Source organism: Oryx dammah, unplaced genomic scaffold, assembly GCF_014754425.2.
Source record: "Oryx dammah isolate SB20612 unplaced genomic scaffold, SCBI_Odam_1.1 HiC_scaffold_5, whole genome shotgun sequence".
Lineage (NCBI taxonomy): Eukaryota > Metazoa > Chordata > Mammalia > Artiodactyla > Bovidae > Oryx > Oryx dammah.
The window spans coordinates 28446030-28470818 of NW_024070189.1; the positions used below are offsets into that span (position 1 = coordinate 28446030).

The 24789-nt window shown below is 39.2% G+C and overlaps 1 protein-coding gene across 1 annotated transcript in view; it reads right to left on the reverse strand.

Annotated features, from left to right (window-relative positions):
* Nucleotides 1–24789, reverse strand: part of ATG10 (autophagy related 10) — a 266281-nt gene that overhangs the window by 237906 nt on the left and 3586 nt on the right. Inside the window, exon 2 of the mRNA XM_040239430.1 lies at nt 8789–8908. Within this exon, the coding sequence (XP_040095364.1) occupies nt 8789–8896 (108 nt within the window). The 5' untranslated portion in view covers nt 8897–8908. The remainder of the gene's footprint in view (nt 1–8788; nt 8909–24789) is intronic.

Sequence of the window (24789 nt, forward strand, 5' to 3'; positions counted from 1 at the left end):
ATGTTTTCACCTACTGATTATTACTAATTCCTTTCATTAGGGACTGAAAAGTGGTGATTTTCTAATTGAAGTCAGTTTTCATTCCAATCCCAAAGAAGGGCAACACCAAAGAATGCTCAAACTATTGTACAATTGCACTCATTTCACATGCTAGTAAAGTTATGCTCAAACTCCTTCAAGCTAGCGTTCAATAGTATGTGAACCAAGAACTTCCAGATGTTCAAGCTGGATTTAGAAAAGACAGAGGAACCAGAGATCAAGTTGCCAACATTTGTTGGATCAAACAGAAAGCAAGAAAATTTCAGAAAAACAACTACTTCTGCTTCATAGACTATGCTAAAGCCTTTGACTGTGTGGATCACAATAAACTGTGGAAAATTCTTAAAAAGATGGGAGTACCAGATCGCCTTGCCTGTCTCCTAAGAAACCTGTATTCGGGTCAAACAAGTTAACAGAATGGGACATGACTCTAAAATTGGGGAAGGAATATAACAAGGCTATATATTGTCATCCTGCTTATTTAACTTACATGCAGAGTACATCATGCAAAATGCCAGGCTGGATGAATCACAAGCTGGAATAAAGGTTGCTGGGAGAAATATCAACAACCTTAGATATGCAGAAGATACCACCCTAATGGCAGAAAGTAAAGAAGAACTAAAAAGCCTCTTGATGAAAGTGAAAGAGGAGAGTGTAAAGGCTGGCTTAAAACTCAATATTCTAAAAACTAAGATCATGGCATCTGGCCCCATCACTTCATGGCCAATATAAGTGAGAAAAGTGGAAGCAGTGACAGATTTTCTTCTCTTGGGCTGCAAAATCACTGTGGGTGGTGACTGCAGCCATTAAATTAAAAGACACTTGCTCCTTGGAAGGAAAGCTATGACAAAAAGCTAGACAGCATATTAAAAAGCAGAGACATCATTTTGCCCACAAAGGTCCATCTAGTCAAAACTAAGGTTTTTCCAGTAGTCATGTATGGATGTGAGAGTTGGAAAATAAAGAGGGCTGAGTGCTGAAGAATTAATGCTTTGGAATCATGGTGCTGGAGAAGACTCCTGAGAGTCCTTCAGACTGCAAGGAGGTGAAACCAATCAATCCTAAAGGAAATCAACCCTGAATATTCATTGGAAGGACTTGATGGTGAAGCTGAGGCTCTAATACTTTGGCCACCTGATGTGAAGAGCAGACTCACTGGAAAAGACCCTGATGCTGGGAAAGATTGAGGGCAGAAGAAGTGGGTGACAGAGGATGAGATGATTAGATAGCATCACTGACTCAAAGGACATGAATCTGAGCAAACTCAAGAAGATAGTGAAGGACAGGGAAACCTGTCATACTGCAGTCCTTGGGGTCACAAAGAGTTGGACATGATATAATGATTCAACAACAATTGCCCTTTTTATGTTTATTGGAATTCTAGGCGGGGTGGGGGGGCAGAAAAATTTCATTTTTCAAATTAGGCTATTTAGTTACCATGAAATATAGTTCATACAGGACATGCAGGATAAATGCTTATTTCTTTTCCTTTAACCAACAATTTTCAGACCAAGGAGTTGATGCCTTAGATACTCCCAATGGTGTCCAGTGAGTTAAGTTTGGAGTCTGTTCTGCTCCTCCCTGTCTGCCTGTTTCTCCCTCTCTCTCTGTCTGTCTTGTCCACTCTTTATCCCCCTTCCTTCTCTAACATTATGAGCTCATGGGTTTTCTAAATATATACAGAAATACCTTTGAGATATAGAGGGCTGGGTTCTAGACTAACACAATAAAGCAAATATCACAATACAGTGAGTCAACTATTTTTTGGTCTCCCAGTGTATATAAAAGTTATGTTTATACTATACTGTAGACTATTAAGTGAGCAATAGCATTAAGTATAAAAACACAATATATAAACAAAAAATACTTTATTGCTAAAAAATGCTAACCATCATCTAAGCCTTCAGCAAGTCATAATCATTTTGCTGGTGGAGTGTCTTGCCTTTATATTGATGGCTGCTGACTCATGATGGTGGTGGTTGCTGAAAGTTGGGATGGCTGTGGCAGTTTCTTAAAATAAGACAACAATGAAGTCTACCACATCAATTGACTCTGATTTCTCAGTAGCATGCAATGCTGTTTGATAGCATTTTACCCATTCCCTGGTGGTCCAGTGATATGACTCCATGCTTTCAGGTTCATTACCCAAGTGCAGGATCCTACAAGATGCACAGTGTGGCCAAAAAAATATAAATAAATAAATAAATTGGAGTCTGTCTTCACAAACCCTGCTACTGCTTTATCAACTAAGTTTATATAATATTCTAAATATTTTGTTGTCAGTTCTTCACAGAATCTTTACCACAAGTAAATTCTATCTCATGAAACCACTTTCTTTGCTCATCCATAAGAAGCAACTCCTCATCTTTTCAAGTTTTATCATAAGACACCAGCAAGTGAGTCACATCTTCAGGCTCCACTTCTAACTCCAGTTCTCTTGCTATTTCTACCATATCTGCAGTAACTTCCTCTACTGAAGTCTTAAACCCCTCAAAGTCGTCCATGCGGATTGGAATGAACTTCTTCCAAATTCCTGTTAATGTTGACATTTTGATTTCTTCCAATGAATCACAAATGTTCTTCATGGCATCTAGAATGGTAAATCCTTTCCAGAAGGCTTTCAGTTGACTTTGACCAGATTTACCCGGAGTCACTATTACAGTCTTATGAAATGTATTTCTTACAAAATGAGACTTGAAAGTTGAAAATACTCCTTGATCCATGGGCCACAGAATGGATGTTGTATTAGTAAGCATAAAAACAATTTTAATCTTATTGTACATCTCCCTCAGAGCTCTTGGGTAACTAGGTATGTAGTCAATGAGCAGTACTATATTCAATGAATCTTTTTTTCTGAATGGTATGTCTCAACAGTGGGCTTAATATGTTGAGATGCTATAAACAGATGTGCTGTCATCCAGGATTTTTTGATCCAGTTATAGAAAATGGGTAGAGTAGATTTAGCATATCCTAAAGGACCCTAAGATTTGCAGAATGATAAATGAACACTGGCTTCAACTTAAAGTCATCAGCTGCATTGATGTGAAGTGAAGTCACTCAGTCGTGTCTGACTCTTTGCGACCCCATGGACCGTAGCTTACCAGGCTTCTCCATTCATGGGATTTTCCAGGCAAGGGTACTGGAGTGGGTTGCCATTTCCTTCTCCAGGGGGTCTTCCTGACCCAGGAATCAAACCCAGGTCTCCTGCATTGCAGGCAGATGCTTTACCCTCTGAGCCACCAGGGAACCAACAAAAGATCCGGTCAGTCTGTTCTCTGAAGCTTTGAAGCCAGGCATTGACTTCTCCTCTCTAACTATGAAGTCCTAGATGGCATCTTCTTTCAATAGAAGACTGTTTTGTCTACACTGAAAATTTGCTGTTTAGTGTAGTCACCTTCATTAATGACCTTAGCTAGATCTAGATAACCTGCTGCAGCTTCTACATTACCACTTGCTGTTTCACCTTGAACTTTTATGTTATGGAAATAGTTTCTTTCCTGAAACCTCATGAGTGTAACTCTGTCAAGCTTCAAACTTTTTCTCTGCAACTTCCTCACCTTTCTCGGCCTGCAAAGAATTGAAGAGTTAGAGCCTTGTCTGGATTAGGTTTCAGCTTATGGGAAGTGGTGGCTAGTTTGATCTTCCCAACCACTAAAGCTTTCTCCTTAGAGAAAAGCAGTTTCACTTTCTTACTGTTCATGTCTTCACTGGAGTAGCACATTTGATTTCCTTCAGGAGCTTCTCCTTTGCATCTACAGCTTGGCTAACTGTTTGGTGCAAGAGGCCTAAATTTTGACCTGTCTCAGTTTTTGATATGCCTTCTTCACTAAGCTTAATCATTTCCAGTTTCTGATTTAAAGTGAGGCAATGCTTACTTTCACTTGAACACTTAAAGGCCATTGTAACGTTGTTAATTGGTCTAATTTCAATATTGCAATGTCTCAGGGAATAGGGAGGCCTGAGGAGAGGGACAGAGATAGGGCAATGGCCAGTGAGTGGAACAGTTAGGACACACACATTTATTAAGTTCACTGTTAATGGGTAGGGTTCATGATACTCCAAAATAATCACAACACTAAATCAAAGCTCACTGATCACAGATCACCATAACAAATATAATAATAATGAAAAATGTGAAATACTGTGAAGATTATTGAAATGTGACATAGAGACATGAAGTTAGCAGAGGCTGTTGAAAAAATGGCACTGATAGATTTGCTCGACACAGGGTTGCCACAAACCTTCAATTTGTAAAACATACAATATCTACAAAGTGCAATAAAACAAGGTAACCCTTTAATGGGTTTCAAACAATTGCATTCATTGCTATTTACCATCTTCTGCTCCCCTTTCTTATTGTAGAAAATTCAGAATAATGTATCAGAGCGCTGTGCTGTGCTTAGTTGTGTTCGACTCTTTGTGACCCCATGAACTGTGGCCCTCCCGGCTCCTCTGTCCATGGGGATTCTCCAGGCAAGAATACTGGAGTGGGTTGCCATGCCCTCCTCCAGGGGAATCTTCCCAACCCAGGGATCCAACCCAGGTCTCCTGCACTGCAGGTGGGTTATTTACCATCTGAGCTACCAGGGAAGCCCAAGAATACTGAATAGGTAGCCTATTCCTTCTCCAGGTGATCTTCCTGACCCAGGAATCAAACCAGGGTCTCCTGGATTGCAGGGGGATTCTTTACCAGCTGAGCTATCAGGTAAGCCCCAATATATCAATACTACAGTATACAGTTTTCTGAAAACCTAACTAGAATTTCATTCAGATCAATCCAGTATACTTGGTGCTAATAGACTTTCATAAAGTTTTCTGAAAACCTAACTACAATTTCATTCATAGCATTATTTATCTAACAAAAGACACTGAAAATTTCAATCAACCACCTAAAAATGATAATCATACAATAACTGAACTTTTAGAATGCAAATCTCATTTAATCCACACAACAACTATGTTAGGTATTATTGTTATTCCTATTTTATAGGTAAAGAAAATGAAACTCAGCTACATTAAGTATATTGTCTAAAATCCAGCTAGTAGAGGACTACAGTAAAGGAAATGATGGTAGAGCAAGGATTTGTACTCAGGTCTATCTAACTCTGAAGCCTATGATTTTGACCACTATCTTTAATATCTGATACACCATCACATTAAACAATGGCTCTTAGGAAGAGTGTACCAACCTTCTGAGGGGTTTGGAGATGTTAAGAGTAGGAAAACAAGAACAGTCCTGACCAAATGCCAATAGAATTAAGTCCCACCAAAAAAACACTGATTTAGAAGCATTCTCCTTACTCTGCATACCTCCAGATATAAAAAACTAGGACATTTTGACTATTTTAAGAAATTTCTTTCTTTTAAAATTTTAAATTATTTATATGTTTCATTCACACTGCTTTTCTCATGAACTCTGCAGAAATAATGATATTTTGCCTTACCTAAAATGTTGAATTATACCAATTCTCTAAATATTGAAAGATAAAATTGCTGGTACCAAAGTGGTTTATGAACAAACCTGAAAATGTGAGTGACAGTATACATACTCTTTAAAGAAGTCTCTTTATATAGGGATAAACAAAGTTCTTTTTAAAAATGAGGGGCAAGAAGGGGCAGAGAGAGGCACTAAAAAGTTAAGAAACCTTTTGGGGATGATAGATATGCTCACTCTCATGACTGTGGTGAAGGTTCAAGGTCTGTACATACGTCAAAACTTATCAAGTTTTACACTTTAAATATGTGTAGCTTATTGTTTGTCAACTATATACCAATACAACTACTTTTAATATAAAAATTAATTTCTGGAGCATAAAAAGTAAAAGTTTAAGTATTGTTTCCAAACAGTTCCACAAAGCCTGAGATGTAATAAGGATGGAAGGTTTAAAGGAGATAACGAAGTAACTGATTCACAATTTCCTTCTTAAATAGGGTATAGGACTGCAGAAATTAAGTAGCAAAAATACTAACATTCTAAAATACAGTAGAGAAGGATCTCTTTGCCTGGAGTCCTTTATCCTAATTCAGATCAACAGTATGCATTGAGGCAAGGTGAGAAACCAGTCAACACCAGGCAGACACCCAATCCCAGAAGTCACCCACTGGACACACAGAGCCACGGCATGTGGGTTCAGTCCTCACTGTCTTTGAAAAGTATCTTTTTAAATTAATTGTCAACATTTAAAAATTTAGTTATTACTCTAAATCTTTTTTACTTTTCTTGGAAGATTTGGTAAACTCCTGTCCTCAGGCCAAGCACTCTGGTCAGCCATAGGCCCCGACTCAGACAGAGTCCACATTGTCTTGGCCCCAGCAGCTTGACCCAGTTACATTACCCCACCAGGTCTTCACAGACTCTTGAGTTTGCAATCCTTACCCTAAGGCTGTAAAGATTTTCTCTGATGAATGTTTTAGGGTTTTTTTGATAATATCTATAGGCTCATGCCCACATTAAAGAGAATAGTCCTTAATTAGAGGCATAATTCTCACTCCAAAGGGTAGGCAGCTTTTCTAACTCGGCAGGAAGTGGCAGTAAACAAGCAACTAGACTTAACCATACCCATTCTTGAAGTAGAGGCAAGGCCAAGAATAAAAACAAATCCTGGAAACTGGCTCTTACGGCACTACTTTCAACAAATTCAGTGAAGGAACTTCTGACATATAATTCCCCCCCGGAGATCTTCCCCAAAGCCCCCCAAGACACAAACATACACATACACACACACACACACACACACACACACACACACACACACACACAACTTCCTCTCTAACTTTCCCCTCCCCCACTCTACTAGGTCCCTGAAATGGTACAGGAATCTATTATTCAGCCTCCAGCTTAAGATAAAAGAAGAAGATCTTTTCTTTTTTTTTTTTTTTTAAACCTAATGAAAAGGGAAAGTTCCCAAAGTATAATCACACAAATTATTACAGGATAAAATGGGTCAGAAACCTATTCTCATCCAATGAATAAACAACCAACATTTTAATCATTATATATCAGAAGCATTAACATTAAGATCAGGAAGAAGACAAAGAGATCTGTTATTACTATTAACAGTTTTCTACTCAATTCATAAAAATAATAGAGAGAAATATTACAAAGAAGGCAAGAAAAAACTTATTTGTAGATAGCCTCATTCTACTCAGAATACACAACAGAAATTACTGAAAATTCATGAAAATTAGGAGAATTTAGTAAGATGAATGGTTATAAAAGTAATATATAAAAATTAGTAGTTCCTTTATATGTTGATAATAATCATAGAAGAAATAAGATTAGAAATTCAAACATAACAGAAAGCAAAATTATAAAATGCTCAGCACCAAAAATAATAAAAGGTGCTATTAAGATCATATTATCCTAGACTGAGAGACATCTTAAGGGTTTATGAACTGTCCCATCATTAACTTAGAGAGTAGGGCTGGAATCTACTACAAGAAATTGACTCTACACTTCTGAACCCTGACATGAACCCCCTGCCAAAGCTTAGCTGACATACCACCCAAGAGGAAATCATGGCTTCTCTCCCCAGTGACAATCTGAACCTGATCAAGACTTGCATTTCCCTGGCCTCTAGTTCTGAATCATAAGAATCAGCTCAAAAATATTCATATTTCTCAGATTTCATACATGAAACAGAGCTAATCAACAGAGACACAAGATTTCGCCACTTTTTCACAAATCAGGTAAAACATCAAATAGAAAAAACGTATTCTCCAAAAAAGGGATTTCAAAGACCTCTTAAAGAGCTTTAGGCAGAAAATCTTACTAAATATATGTGTGGAAATTAATGAGTATATAGACTTTTTACGTTGCTATTAATATTACTAAATAGAACCAAAAGAAAGAATGTTTTGGAATTGTGTTTATATTATTAAGAAATTCCCAAAGATACAGTCATCCAAAGCTATGGTTTTTCCAGTGGTCATGTATGCATGTGAGAGTTGGACTATAAAGAAAGCTGAGCACCAAAGAGCTGATGCTTTTGAAATGTAGTGTTGGAGAAGACTCTTGAGAGTCTCTTGGGCTGCAAGGAGATCAAACCAGTCAATCCTAAAGGAAATCAGTCCTGAATATTCATTGGAAGGACTGATGCTGAAGCTGAAACTCCAATACGTTGGCGACCTGATGCAAAGAACTGACTCACTGATGCTGGGAAAGATTGAAGCAGGAGGAGAAGGGAATGACAGAGGATGAGATGGTTGGATGGCATCACTGACTCAATGGACATGAGTTTGAATAAGCTCCAGGAGTTGGTGATGGACAGGGAAGCCTGGAGTGCTGCAGTCCATGGGGTCGCAAAGAGCTAGACACAACTGAACAACTGAACTGAACTGAACAGTCCTCCATAATTCAGAATTTGTGATTATTTGACCATGGTTTGATGTCTGGATTATCTTTTCACTCTCTGGACAAAAGTAGTTTCTTAAGAAAATTTAATAGTATAAACAAATGGTTTGAAGCACCACAGAAGCATCTGTTTACATTTAGATAATTAATATGCTAAGCACTCTTATCTATTAAATTAAAGCAGGTCACCTAAGGACTTTTCTAGATAATACTTCATTAGCCTAATTATAATGAGTATATATAGCTAAAGTAATAAAACGGACATCTGTTTTAAGACATTCTTCAATTTAAGCCTTTTACTAAATCAAACTAGCTTTCATATATTACTTTCAATTACTGAGGTTTTAAGTGGGGAAAAATAAAAACTTCCATTGAAATAAAAAATAAAATTCTTACCTTTGAAGCTCTCCATTCCCAACCATCACCTATCTTCTGTGAATGTTTAATGAATTCTGCACAATAATGCTGGAATGTTTTTTCTCCAAAGAACTCATCTTCTTCCATACTAAATGAGAACTGAAATATAAAAACTAAGTATTAACATCAGCTGTGGAATGAATACAGAAAGGAATTCTGCTAATTCATGTATTTCTTTAAACAAACCAAAATTTGGCATGTACATTGGAAAATAACCCCAGAGCCATTCAAAAAAAAAAAAAAAAGTGTTTTGTTTCCATCTTTCTCTCCCTATCCCCATCTTTTAATCAGGAAGAAAATGTGATCAACATGAAAACTCAAAACCTAGTTTTTGAGTTGTAACAAATACATTTCTATGGTTCAAAAAGTCTAGTTTGTCCATAAATTTAGTTTCAAGTGTTTACATTATCTCCCTTCTAAGTTAATGCTTCCAAACAACCTCCTCAGACTTCCTTCTCTATCTCCCACCTTCAGTTCAGTTCAGTTCATTTCAGTCGCTTAGTCGTGTCCAACTCTTTGCAATCCCATGAGTCACAGCATGCCAGGCCTCCCTGTCCATCACCAACTCCCGGAGTTCACTCGGACTCATGTCCATCGAGTCGGTGATGCCATCCAGCCATCTCATCCTCTGTCGTCCCCTTCTCCTCCTGCCCTCAATCCCTCCCAGCATCAAAGTCTTTTCCAATGAGTCAGCTCTTCCCATGAGGTGGCCAAAGTACTGCAGTTTCAGCTTTAGCATCATTCCTTCCAAAGAAATCCCAGGGTTGATCTCCTTCAGAATGGACTGGTTGGATCTCCTTGCAGTCCAAGGGACTCTCAAGAGTCTTCTCCAACACCACAGTTCAAAAGCATCAATTATTCAGTGCTCAGCCTTCTTCACAGTCCAACTCTGTCATCCATACATGACCACTGGAAAAACCATAGCCTTGACTAGACGGAACTTAGTCGGCAAAGTAATGTCTTTGCTTTTGAATATACTATCTAGGTTGCTCATAACTTTTCCTTCAAGGAGTAAGCGTCTTTTAATTTCATGGCTGCAATCACCATCTGCAGTGATTTTGGAGCCCCCCAAAATAAAGTCTGACACTGTTTCCACTGTTTTCCCGTCTATTTCCCATGAAGTGATGGGACCGGATGTCATGATTTCGTTTTCTGAATGTTGAGCTTTAGGCCAACTTTTTCACTCTCCACTTTCACTTTCATCAAGAGGCTTTTTAGCTCCTCTTCACTTTCTGCCATAAGCATGGTGTCATCTGCATATCTGAGGTTATTGATATTTCTCCCGGCAATCTTGATTCCAGCTTGTGTTTCTTCCAGTCCAGCGTTTCTAATGATGTACTCTGCATATAAGTTAAATAAGCAGGGTGACAACATACAGCCTTGACGTACTCCTTTTCCTATTTGGAACCAGTCTGTTGTTCCATGTCCAGTTCTAACTGTTGCTTCCTGACCTGCATATAGGTTTCTCAAGAGGCAGGTCAGGTGGTCTGGTAGTCCCATCTCTCTCAGAATTTTCCACAGTTTATTGTGACCCACACAGTCAAAGGCTTTGGCATAGTCAATAAAGCAGAAATACATGTTTTTCTGGAACTCTCTTGCTTTTTCCATGATCCAGCGGATGTTGGCAATTTGATCCTTGGTTCCTCTGCCTTTTCTAAAACCAGCTTGAACATCAGGAAATTCACGGTTCATGTATTGCTGAAGCCTGGCTCGGAGAATTTTGAGCATTACTTTAGTAGCATGTGAGATGAGTGCAACTGTGCGGTAGTTTGAGCATTCTTTGGCATTGCCTTTCTTTGGGATTGGAATGAAAACTGACCTTTTCCAGTCCTGTGGCCACTGCTGAGTTTTCCAAATTTGCTGGCATATTGAGTGCAGCACTTTCACAGCATCATCTTTCAGGATTTGAAACAGCTCAACTGGAATTCCATCACCTCCACTAGCTTTGTTTGTAGTGATGCTTTCCAAGGCCCACTTGACTTCACATTCCAGGATGTCTGGCTCTAGATTAGTGATCACACCATCATGATTATCTGGGTCATGAAGCTCTAGTTTGTACAGTTCTTCTGTGTATTCTTGCCACCTCTTCTTAATATCTTCTGCTTCTGTTAGGTCCAGACCATTTCTGTCCTTTATCGAGCCCATCTTCACATGAAATGTTCCCTTGGTATCTCTAATTTTCTTGAAGAGATCTCTAGTCTTTCCTATTCTGTTGTTTTCCTCTATTTCTTTGCATTGATCGCTGAAGAAGGCTTTCTTATCTCTTCTTGCTAGTCTCTGGAACTCTGCATTCAGATGTTTAAATCTTTCCTTTTCTCCTTTGCTTTTCGCCTCTCTTCTTTTCACAGCTATTTGTAAGGCCTCCCCAGACAGCCATTTTGCTTTTTTGCATTTCTTTTCCATGGGGATGGTCTTGATCCCTGTCTCCTGTACAATGTCACGAACCTCATTCCAGAGTTCATCAAGCACTCTATCTATCAGATCTAGGCCCTTAAATCTATTTCTCACTTCCACTTTATAATCATAAGGAATTTGATTTACCTGAATGGTCTAGCGGTTTTCCCTACTTTCTTCAATTTGAGTCTGAATTTGGCAATAAGGAGTTCATGATTTGAGCCACAGTCAGCTCCTGGTCTTGTTTTTGTTGACTGTATAGAGCTTCTCCATCTTTGGCTGCAAAGAATGTAATCAATCTGATTTCGGTGTTGACCATCTGGGGATGTCCATGTGTAGAGTCTTCTCTTGTGTTGTTGGAAGAGGGTGTTTGCTATGACCAGTGCATTTGCTTGGCAAAACTCTATTAGTCTTTGCCCTGCTTCATTTCACATTCCAAGGCCAAATTTGCCTGTTATTCCAGGTGTTTCTTGACTTCCTACTTTTGCATTCCAGTCCCCTATAATGAAAAGGACATCTTTTTGGGGTGTTAGTTCTAAAAGGTCTTGTAGGTCTTCATAAAACTGTTCAACTTCAGCTTCTTCAGCGTTAGTGGTTGGGGCATAGACTTGGATAACTGTGATACTGAATGGTTTGCCTTGGAGACGAACAGAGATCATTCTGTCGTTTTTGAGATTGCATCCAAGTACTGCATTTCAGACTCTTTTGTTGACCATGATGGCTACTCCATTTCTTCTGAGGGATTCCTGCCCACAGTAGTAGATATAATGGTCATCTGAGTTAAATTCACCCATTCCAGTCCATTTTAGTTCGCTGATTCCTAGAATGTCGACATTCACTCTTGCCATCTCTTGTTTGAGGTCTTATATAAACAGCATGACAGTGATTAGTGTAGCGGGGCCATTCTTTCCACTTTATTCAAGTTCAACTCACTAACAAATGATGTTTCAAAGCCTAAAGTAACTGTTTCACAAGGTGTAAGGTTATGATCACCTAATTATCTACTTAATTGATTCAGCAAATGTGACAAATCAAGGATTATCCATTTATTTGTTACATAAATCTGTCCAAAACATGAAATACTGGTTATAGAAAGAAAACTTTAGAGCATCTGAAAGGAAACTCACAGATTATATAGTTCAAGTCTCCTAATGAGAAAAGCTGGACCAAGTGAATGCCCACATTTTCTTTGTTAGTGATCAGCACCATCAGACAATTTAGCACTTGGTAACTGCTTACTATGTTAGGTACTTATGCTGGACACTTCACATTCCCACTTAATCCTCACACAACCCAACAGCTGTTGCTATCCTCATTCCTCAAAAGAAAAAGGGAAAGTAATCTGTTCAAGAATGTAGTTGTTGTTTAGTCAGTCAGTCATATCCAACTTTTTTGCAACCCCACAGACTGTCGCCCACCAGGGTACCATGTCCATGGTATTTTCCAGGCAAAAATACTGGAGTGGGTTGCCATTTCCTTCTCCAGGGGATCTTCCAGAACCAGGGATCGAACCTGCATCTCCTGCATTGGCAGGTGGATTCTTTACCACTGAGCCACCAGGGAATCCCAAGAATATAAATGAAGAAAACTCAAAGATACAAATGAAGAAAGCTTCAAACCCCAGTGTGACTCCAGGGCCAAAGATCTATCTATACTAGCTGATTCCCAGTACAGCGTTCTTTCTGATTATTCAAATTTACTATGACCTACATAAGAATTTGTTCATTCATCCAATATATACATATCGAATTTCTACTAATAGTAGGCACCATGCATAGACAAAGGTTAGATACACAAAAATGAAAAAATATATAATCCTTGCCCTATAAGAACTTATCTTACAATGAAGGAGATAACCAGTAACAATAATTACAGTAGAAACTTTCTTAACCAAGCACCACTCAAACTGCCAGATTAAATGACACAATTCTACTCCCTCTATAAAACACTGACTACAGCATGCTTATTATGAAGCGTCTCTGCTCCTATCAGTTGAGTGTAAAGTTCACAAACCACATTCATGTATCATAAATACATACTTTAAGTGAGTGGCTAAGTGAAGTCGCTCAGTCATGTTTGACTCTTTGCGACCCCATGAACTGTAGCCTATCAGGCAAGAATACTGGAGTGGGTTGCCATTTCCTTCTCCAGGGGGTCTTCCCGACCCAGGGATCGAACCCGGGTCCCCCACATTGGAGGCAGAAGCTTTAACCTCTGAGCCACCAGGGAAGCCTTCTTTAATGCAACACAAACCAAATCAGTAAAATGTAAGTAAAAAAAAGATAACTATAATTTCTATGATGTAGACTTTATAAAGACTTGGAAAGATGATAAAGGCAAGTCTTTATATGAAAATATATACTATTGAACTACTTATAGGCAATACAACTGAAAAGACTGACTGAGGGGGAAAAAATCATACAAACCAAGGATTCTGCATTCAGACTGTTGCACAAGTGGCTTATGTTCTTTCTTTTAAACCCAAACTAGAAATTTAGAGAATGCATTCCACATTCAGTATAATTAAGAATAAACAATGAATTCCAATCAAGTACCCATATTCAAAGAAAATGCCTTGGTAATACATGGGAAAACTGGCAAATGAATATATTTATATGTTTTAAGTTGAAATAAAATGTTTTAAGTACATAAGTATAATTTTTCTAATTCTAGCTTTCATCAAACTTTTCAATTAAGAGCTCACCTCTCAATTCTGATAGCACTAGAAAAAAGGACTTCAAGTTAAAGTATACAATGGAGCAACGCACAGATTATGGTAGGCACAAGAAGAGTCCCTAACAAAGAGGAGAAGGTGTGGGAAAGTGTGGGGTGGGAGTGGAGTTGAATCTGTAAAGTATGCAGGAGTTTTTGCAGGGTAACTGTCAGTGAGTGAATCCCAGGGATTGGAAGAGTGGTCCACACAGGGAGGATGGTGTGAACCAAATAAGGAAGGGTGTAAAGAACTGCAAGTTTGATGCCACCAACATGATAAGGTAAATATACGAAGAGGGACTTCCCTGGTGGTCCAGTGGCTAAGACTCTGCATTCCCAATGCAAGGGGCCTGGGTTTGATTCCTGGTCAGGAAACTAGATCCTACTTGTTGCAACTGAAAAAAGATCCTGCATGTCACAACTAAGACCCAGCACAACCAAATAAACAAATAAAAATATTTTGTTTTAAAGAGATAGGCAGAGAGTAAGGGATGGTAGAGATAGTCAAATCCTACGCAAGTTAAATCTGTCTGCACTCACTAATGGAGCAGAAATGGATGGGAAGGGCCTCAAAGATACTAGATAGAATAGTAATGAACTTCCTGACAGGAGGCTTGTGTGCCACGCTAGAGTTTGAACCATTTCCACAGGAAACAGAGAATCAGAAGCTGGAGCTGAAAAGTCAGAATAGTATTGGTGGTTAGGCTTCCCTTGTGGCTCAGCTGGTAAAGAATTCGCCTGCAATGTGGGAGACCTGGGTTCAATCTTTGGGTTGGGAAGATCCCCTGGAAAAGGGAAAGGCTACCCACTCCAGTACTCTGGCCTAGAGAATTCCATAGACTCTATAGTCCATGGGGTCTCAAAAAGTCAGACACAACTGAGCAACTTTCACTTTCACATTCCATGGTGTATGTATCTAAAGGGCACAGCTTGAGGGCAGGGAGGAGAGTTAGAAGCTGTTACAGAGGTCTATGACAGGTCATGAGGAGCTAAACCCAGGCAATGAAAGGGAGCAGAAAGAATTGTTGTTTTAGTTGCTGAGTCATGTCTGACTCTCTTGTGACCCTATTAGACCGTAGCCCACCAGGTTCCTCTGTCTATGGGACTTTCTGGGCAAGATTACTGGAGTGGGTTGCCAGTCCCTGCTCCAGGGGATCTTCCCGACCTAGGGATCGAACCTGTGTCTCCATATCTCCTGCACTGCAGGCAGATTCTCTACGACTGAGCCACCATGCAGAAGCCCCGCAGAAAGAATACATATCTTAAATAATGGAGAGAGGCCAAGATGAACTTAAAAGATCTGAAATTCATTTGTTTTAAAGAGACAAATGAAACTATGAGAGTAAATATTGCAAGCTGGAATGCATATGGCAGATTCTTAATATGGCTTCTGGTGGATTATGAAATTTTACACTAAATTGTGTATGTATACTCCTACCTATATTTTGAAAAGGAAAGATTCTAGAATTTTCAACAGATTTCTTGAAGAGTCTTAACCAAAAAGTTAGGAACCTCTCTGCATAGTGAAAAGAGCAGTGGGTTGAGAAAGAAACCTTCAGAGCAGCAGCACTTAAGGGACCTATAGAGGTAGAAGAATAAACACAAGAGCTAAAGAATAAGGAATGAGGCATTAGGAGATACCAGGAAGAGCAATGCCACAGAGCCAGGGAATAAAGCTTTCAAGGGAGTAGAGAATAACTAACAAAGAACCAACACTGTCAAAAGAAAAGAGAGACCCATTAAGAAAAGGGCCGAAAACATGTATGGAGCTTGAAAACGAAGCAGTCATTGATGCTTTATTGAGCAGTTTTAGCAATGGTAGAGAAAGCAGGCTGTGATGGGCTGAGGAAAAAACTACACATGCAGAAATAAGCAAAAAATTTGTAGACTACTTTTCAAAAAATTTGATTGGAAAGTAGATACAAATGTAACCGAAGCAGTACGTAGGCTTAAGGGAGGATATTGTTTTTCCTAAGAAAGGAGATAAGAATATATGTTTAAGCCGAACAAAGGGTGTGGAGAGAGGGAAAAGTTGAAAATACCAAATAGAGAAAGTGACTGATGAAGCAATATCCTAAAGGGGCTGGGAGGAGATATAGTCATCAGTACCGGAGGATGGATATGAGTAACACGACACTCCTTGCAATTGGAGGAAAGGCATTTGAGGATGAATATTAAGGAAGACAAAGTCTGATGATCACAAGATTTTCAGATACAGGGGTAGAGGACAGTGAGGCGTTTGAGGAAGCAAGTATAGATTAGGAATTGCTAGTGAAGAAGATGAGAGGACAGCATTTAAAGATGAGCAGACACAAGGGAAGGCCCAGCACAGGTTGGGAGCCTGAATTTGTAGTACAGCATTCTATGAGGACTGTGGTTGCCTTCAGCAGTGCTCAGCTCAGTTCCCCTTGTCAGAACCAGCAGAGAGGGTTGCACTGACTACACATAAAGCTGAGTTTTGCTGGCTGAGTCAGTGAAAGGATAAGGGTAAAAGAAGGAACAGAATATGCTATTGAGAACAACAGTTCAAAGGTCCAGATTATGTAAAAAAAAGAAAAGATGCTGAGAAGGGGCTGAGAAAATATGGCAGTATCAAGAAATGTTACATATGAAAGATGGTGAAGAACAACTGCAGTGAAAGGAGGGAAATGAAAGAACGGGAAGACTATGAGACTTAGAACTTGAGATGGTCTCAGCTGCGGCCACGGAAGTTAAATATACAAAGTAGCTTGGAAAGGAAGGTCACTGGAGCTCAGGAAGTTTAAAAAACTATAAGACATAATGTTTGCTGTCTTCCACACAGACACTTAAGTCACTTAGGATTATTATGAGAGCTATCAGGAACAGAGAGCTCTTTTAAAAATATGGAAGTTCAACTAAGAGATTTAGAAATGACAACGGGCAAATGGTAGAAGACAGCAGAGCACAGAGGTGGTAAGTAACACAGAGATGGTAAGCGTAGTATACAACGCCAAGACCATTTGTTTATGATAGCGAGAACACAGCCTTGGATTCCTTCTCAAGATGGCGCTCAAGGCAGCCACTACCAGTGATTACAGAAGAGCATGTGAGAAAAAAAGACTACCCTGTCGTATCTGGTAGAGCTGAATTTCATGAGCCTCAAAGTAGCAGGACTATTTCCATGATGCTGAAGAAGTAACCTAAAATTGGCTCTGCAGAAGTGGGGGTTACCAGCAATCTCAATACCCTGAGCCTTGCAGGGTGGAAGAAAAAGCAGCTTCCATTCAAAGAGGGTTTTTGGTTTTTTTGCTGTTGTTTATAAGTCGTTTCCTTGAAAACAACTTGGTGGAAGCACTAACCTGCGCAGATGTTAACATCACATTAAGATACGTGTAGAAACACTATATCCACGTGCCACTCCCACCCTGGAGATTCATAACACACACTGTGTGAGGAAACTAATAACTCAGGGTTTCCCAACTCTTTTGACCACAAAATTCCTTTTCTTGGTAACATTTTTTAACACCTTACTCCACGGAACATAATAAAGGAAATAATGGATGAAGGGTTTAGGTTTTTTGTTTGCTGGTTGGTTTTTTAACTGTGGATGTGTGCTCCTGAGGTCACCATGGAAAATCTGAGAGGAACAGGGCAACAGTGGGAGAACAGGTTTGGGAAGAGAAAGCACCAAGTACAGGAATATAAGTACAGTAGAGTCGATAAGCTGCAGGGGCTTCAATGAAGGCAGTCAAATGTTTCAAGGATATAAGTGAGATCTCCAGTTTACATGCAAAATTCTGGTTAACAAGCTGTTTCAGTGCACATATAAATTGAGAAAGTGACATCTAAAAAGTCTGTAAAAGGAAGAACAGAAGCTAACTTAGCAAAAGGAGGAGGTAAAGGAAACAGAATGTACAAAAACCCAAGAAGTTCTTGTAACTGAAAAACTCTTGTGTAACTGAATTAGAGGTAGAGAAAGGGTACTGACGTGTACACCTGTGGTGGATTCATGTCAATGTATGGCAAAACCAATACAGAATTGTAAAGTAAAATAAAAAATTAATTAATTAATTAATTTTAAAAAAAAAAGAAAACTACAGCTGATGAAGAGGGCCTTGTAGCCTGAGGGCTCAAAAGGTTTTGAAAGTGGGAGTAAACCGATCAGATAAGCATTCTGGCTTCCAAAGGAGAATACAGATCTAATCTGACTGGACACAGATCAGTTAAAAGGTTCTTAAAATGATTCAGGGCTTTCCTGGTAGCTCAGACGGTAAAGCGTCTGCCTACAATGTGGGAGACCTGGGTTCGATCCCTGGGTCAGAAAGATCCCCTGGAGAAGGCAATGGCAACCCACTCCAGTATTCTTGCCTGGTAAGCTATAGTCCATGGGGTCACAAAGAGTCCGACATGATTAAGCGACTTCACTTTCACTTTCAAAATGATTCAGGAGAGACACAATAGTATTAAACAAAGACTTGGCAGTAGGGTGGAAGAGGGACAGATTCAAAAGACATTTTGAGAGTGTAATATCCTCAGTACAACACTTGGCTGGGCTCGGTATGTAAGCAATTGGTGGGAGAAAAGGTTCAAGAAACAGTCTTAGCTCTTCGCCTTAAGTGGTAGTCTCTGCCTAGGTAGCACAGCGGTAAAGAACCCGCCTGCCAATGCAGGAGACGCAGGTTCAATTCCTGGGTCAGGAAGATCCCCTGGGGGAGGAGACAGCAACCCACTCCAATATTCTTGCCTGAAAACTCCATGGACAGAGAAGCCTGGTGGGCTGTAGTCTGTGGAGTTGCACAGAGTCAGACATAACTGAGCAACTGAGCACACACATACCTGACGGACTGAAGCAGATCCCTGGAGGAAAAGCAGGTTTGGGAAGCGAGATGGGTTTAATGTAGCACCTCTGAGTTTGAGTTTGAAATGTCTGTGCAGTACCCAAGCAAAGAGATCTAACAGGCATTTTGAGTCTGGAACTCAGGAGGAAAGAGAAATCTGAGCTAGGAATATTAATTCTCAATCAACATTTCACAGATAACAGAACACATCTGATCACTTAGGAAGAGGATACAGAATGAGAATAGGAAGACTAAAACAAAGCAGTTACAGAAATAATTTTTCCAACTGTATGATGACCATGACATATACTAAGAAATACTAAATCAAAGAAAAATTGAACTTAATTCATAAAGAATACTAAAATATTTTGGAACATTTTATAAATTCCAAACAAACTCCTACTTAATAACAAAATTGAACTAAATAAAAACACTCCATTCCCTAAGCCCTCCAGTTACTTGAGGTTTACTGAACTATTCAAAATGTTAGTCAAAACATAAAATTTCACTCAATAGCCATAGTTTATCTAATTAACAGCACTGTGCCACTAGCAAGATGACTGAACATCAAAGCACTAATTAATTTTTGGTTGAATACTTTTAAAAATTATCTAAGGACTAGGCTTTGCTCAAGGATGTTACATATAATAAAAAAAAAAAACACTTATGGCTTGATTATAAAATTAGGAACTATATTATATTAAAATGATATTCATCTCAATTCAAATCATCATAATATGGTATAATGAAATATCACTGAGTAATTATTACCTCTTTGCTCAAGTAAGAATATTTCAACTCATTAAAAATGAAAATAAAATACAATCAACATTTTTAGATGTACTTTTCAAATTGTAACACACTGGCCGTTTACCAGGTTCACAGTCTAGTAGGGACAAAAATTACAATCGTAGAACTATAAGAAGGTTGGAATTACGGTCAAAAATAGAAATAACCACAACTGCAACTTATTAAGCAATAATGGCAAGAATAACCCTTATTTTGCACATGGAAAACCTGAGGCTTGTGAACTGCCTATGTTTCCAGACTTAAGCTATCTTCAGACCAGAGGTAAAAACAGAATTCAGATGAACTATCAGTAAAAGACAAGTTCCAATTCTCATCTATCCTAAACAATGAAACTCTCATCTCTTACTACAAGGAAAAGTTAGAAATAAGTCAAAACTCTTCTGTGTCAAATGTGAGTACATCTATTTTGCTTGAGTTCCACTCTTGCTGAACAGCTGTTTGTTTTGAACTCAAACAATCAAAACCTTATTTTAAGTGCTCAAATAGAGGCTAAAGATTGGAAAGGTAGAATAATTTTTTTCCTCACCAAGTGAAAGCAGTCTTTCTAAACTATGTGTTAGCCCTAAACTAGACAGTGTGAAAAAACTTATTCTGCTGCTATTCAGTTCAGTTCAGTTCAGTTGCTCAGTTGTGTCCAACTCTTTGCAACCCCATGGACTGCAGCACACCAGGCCTCCCTGTCCATCACCAACTCCCAGAGCTTACTCAAACTCATGTCCATTGAGTCGGTGATGCCATCCAACCACCTCATCCTCTGTCGGCCCCTTCTCCTCCTGCCTTCAATCTTTCCCAGCATCAGGGTCTTTTCCGATGAGTCATCCAAAGAGCTGCTATTAAATATTATCTTTTCAGAAAAGTAACCCCAATGAATTCTAACACTGTGTATATAATCATTGTTCAAATAATTCTTTTTAATTTTAAAAACAATTCTTTCACTTCTCTCCACATGGGGCTCTCCACATATTTTAATGAGATTTTCTAATCTAATGTGTGGGTAACTGATTCTCTGTTTTAGGGATTTTTGGTTTTGTTTTTTGGGTCAGAGATATTTCTTTTAATGAATCTATAAATCAGTGTATATCAGAATCATAATAAGACTAAAACATTTTAAGAAATATAAATTTCCCCAGAACTTCAGATCATTTACAAAAATGTGATTATCACAGAACATAATATGCATACTTTGAAACATTAAAGATCATTTATAACTAATAACAGTAGGCAACTTCCTCTGTCCTTGTCCCTCCCTGGAGCAATTCTACATTTTAACTGGAGATTTAGATTCTTTCCTTAAAAATGCATTCAATTGGGGAAGTGAACTCAACCTATTATCTTTATATGAATTTGGCTGGAATTAATTTAAATTAGTTAATTATTTACCTAGCAGGGTCCCTGGGTAGTGGCCCTCAAATTTTTGAGAGTAAAGAAGCACCCAGGGTATAAATTTAAATGTAGAATCCTAGGCCCAGACAAGAAACATCACCCAATTCTGAAGGCCCCCAAACAAGCATTTGTAATTAGCACTAGGGATACTTTTGAGGGTTCATGCTAGAACACCAAGACAAAAGACAGATTGTTTTAATAGGGATATTAATGGCCCTGGATTTCAAGGCATGTGGCAACTTGGGCGAGGCACAGCAGGCATGATCCCAGTAATCCAATAAATAGCACTGTGTTGTGTGCTTAGTCGCTCAGTTGTGTCCAACTCTTTGTGACCCATGGACTGCAGCCTGCCAGGCTCCTCTGTCTATGGGGATTCTCCAGGCAAGAATACTGGAGTGGGTTGCCATGCCCTCCTCCGGGGGATCTTCCCAATCCAGGGATCGAACCCAGGTCTCCTGCACTGCAGGTGGATTCTTTACCATCTGAGCCACCAGAGAGGCCCAATAAAATGCACAGGAAGCAGAAAAAGAGAGGAAGCTAGTTCAGGCTTGACAGCAGTTGACCAGCAAACTCAGCACTCCCTCTTTCCCTTCCCACAGAAACACACATCCCAAATCAAAGTTTAAATGGGATAATGCACTGTACCTAAACTGGAATTGAGGGACATGGGTAGCTTTATTGGTAGCTGATGCTTGCTATGGCCTCTGCATCAAAAGGTCCAATTAGGAAGAGGCTAAGAAGGCATCTAGTGTTAGTTGCTCAGTCGTGTCCGACTCTTTGCGACCCCACGGACTGTAGCCCACCAGTCTCCTCTGTCCAGGGGATTCTCCGGGCAAGAATACTGGAGTGGATTGCCATTCCCTTCTTCTCCAGAGGATCTTTCCAACCCAGGGATAGAACCCTGGTCTCCTGCATTGCAGGCAAACTCTTTACCATTTGAGCTACAGGGAAGACCTCAAGAAGGCATCCAGTTCTTCTCAATTCTATATTTCCTTCAGAAAAAAAAAGAGCCTGCAGCGCCCCCACAGCGTGGAGCTGAGGACAGAATTCATGAGACTGCTTTCTTTCCTCAAGCCTCCCTCATATTCCAAGCACCTAAGGAGCACTTCCTTCAGAGAAACTTTATGTAGTGGTATGAGGGAGCTAGACTGTATCAGAGAATCAACTGTTAAGTTTTCAGGAGTTGGGGAGCTAGTTGATATCAAGTTGACAGCTTGAAATTAACCACAACGGGAATATTTACACCACAGAAACTGACAAATGCCACAGCTGGCTTCCAATACCCATTGGTAATTCTCTTTCAAGACCATTATCTCTCAATGATACAATGTCCATGACCAGAAATGGAAGGTGAAGCCTGTAGAGACCTGTGTACAGTTATGTAAAGTCAGCAACAGGTGGTTATGGGAACAGAAGGAGTCCTCAGAAAAACTGTATCACACCACTTACTCTTTCCCCTCCCAAAACACTCAAAAACAATACATCATTCCAAATTACACCAAAATATTCCCCTCATTAAAGACGCAGGCCTGAAAGATTGAATAATAGGAAAGGCCTCTCCTGAGTGCAGAGAGACCTATCCTTCATAAACTGGGTTGTATCTATCAACATGCTCTCCAACCCAATACTGAAAAGAAGAGTCCTCCAGCATCTAAGTATAGTGCAGGGATGCAAGAAGCCTACTCAGGCTGACAAATATGAGCAACACCATCCCTACAGAAGTCCCTCTTCTGTCAAACTAAGAAAACCAAAAAGCTTACTAACAGCACAGGGCTCAGCTGAAGCTTGCGCACCATAAGAAAAAGGAGCACTGCCATAAAGAAGAAGGCTTGTTCCTCTCATGGGCTTACATTAGGAAACAGAAGGAAAAACTCAGAAATTACCCCTTTACTTTCCCAGTTGAAAAAGTGAGTGACTGAGTGAGTGAAATCACGCAGTCGTGTCTGACACGGCAACCCATGGAATGTAGCCTACCAGGCTTCTCCATCCATGAGATTCTCCAGGCAAGAGTACCAGAGTGGGTTGCCCGTTCCTTCTCCAATTGAAAAAGGAAAAGGGCAAATAAAAAAACGTCTTTGAAAAGCAGGAAATGAGAGGGAAAACAACAGCTAAGATTAAAAAGGAAACTGAAGAAGAATAAACTAGGAGGGAATTCAAACACATAATAAGAGACAAGTTCAATACAAAAGGCAAAAAAAAGAAGTACAGAAGCTGGAGGAAAAAAATCTCATTAACATTTTAACATATACACATGAGATGATCTCTAAACACAGAAGAAAAAGGACCAAGAAGAAAACAATGCATATTGATTGCTAGGAAGGACAAAGAACATAGATCCAACCTACAAATAACTGGCATTTCTGAACTGAAATCATAAGCAAACATACAACTGAAAATTTTTTCCTGAGCTGAGTAAAAGAAAGATTAAAAAGATTTAAACCCATAAATTGAGTGGATTCACTATGTTTGAGAAAAATGCTGGAAAGAAACCTATGCCTAGAGGTAGTTTATGGAATTTATTTAAAGAACAAAAAGGAAAACAAAAATGCAGACAGGAAAAAAAAAAAACAGTTTGCCTCCAAAAGAACAAAAATCAGTGTAGCGACAGCCATCTCTTCCACCAGAGATGACAGAGCAATGTTTAAACAGCTGAGGACTTGTGACTTATAACTTCACATGTTATAGGAGAAGGAAATGGCAACCCATTCCAGTACTCTTGCCTGGAAAATTCCATGGATGGGGGAGCCTGGCAGGCTACAGTCCATGGGGTCACAAAGAGTTGGACACGACTGAGCGACTTCACTTTCTTTCTACAGTTCCTTTTAGAGAAGGAAATGGCAACCCACTCCAGTGTTCTTGCTTGGAGAATCCCATGGACAAGGAGGCTGGTGGGGCTACAGTCTATGGGGTTGCAAAGAGTCAGACACGACTAAGTAACTAACACAAACACACACACACACATAACCTTATAACAGAGTTAAGCATGCTGTATATTCTAAGTAAAAATACTAAAAAAATTCAAACTTTGAAATGAATTTACATATCTATCTCTTAATAGCCCCTTTCTTCAACTAAACTTTTAAGCCTACTCATAAATTGGATCTTTTCCCATTCAAACAATAGATTTGTATGACATCTAACCTTTCTGATACTAGTGTCATTACTTTTATAAGATTATCATGTTTTTACATAAAACAAGACTTCTCTGCATACATGTGAGAGAAATTATTCCTCCAATGAAGATGTGAACTGATACACCAGCTCAAATTCTTTTGCTGCCTTTGAATAGTGGGACTTGTAGCACTAACTCATCAACACATATCCTAATTGGACCAGAATCAGGAACTAAAAGCTTATGAACTTGGCCAAAGATATGCAAAGAGATCAACACTATTTCAGAGGTTCCAGACTCAGCACTGCTCTAGGGTCTGAATTCACGACAGAGCAATGTGTTTTTAAAATATATTACCAAGTGTCATTACTTTTTCAAAAAAAATAAAAAACAGTTGGACATTTCATTTTGCAAAGTCTTAATTAAAGACTAGATTAACATGCCTTCTTATTTCTACAAGATTTTCATTCATTCACTCAGCACCTACAATATCTTAGCACTTGCTATGTATGTAGGTCCTCAGAGGAAAAAGTATCAAAATTTTTCTGGGAAAATCAGAGAAGACTCTAGAAAAAGGGAATCTGGAAAACTTGGAACTGAATTTTGAACTTGAATAAGAGCCTACCAAGTGGAAACAAAAGTATGTCAAAAGATGGAATAGCTCCAGCAAGACAGGACCTGAAAAGAATGTGCTAAGTTTAAAAAAAAAAAAAATGGCAGTAGATGAAGCATAGGTTGCATAAAGTAAGACAAATAAGGTCCAATGGCTC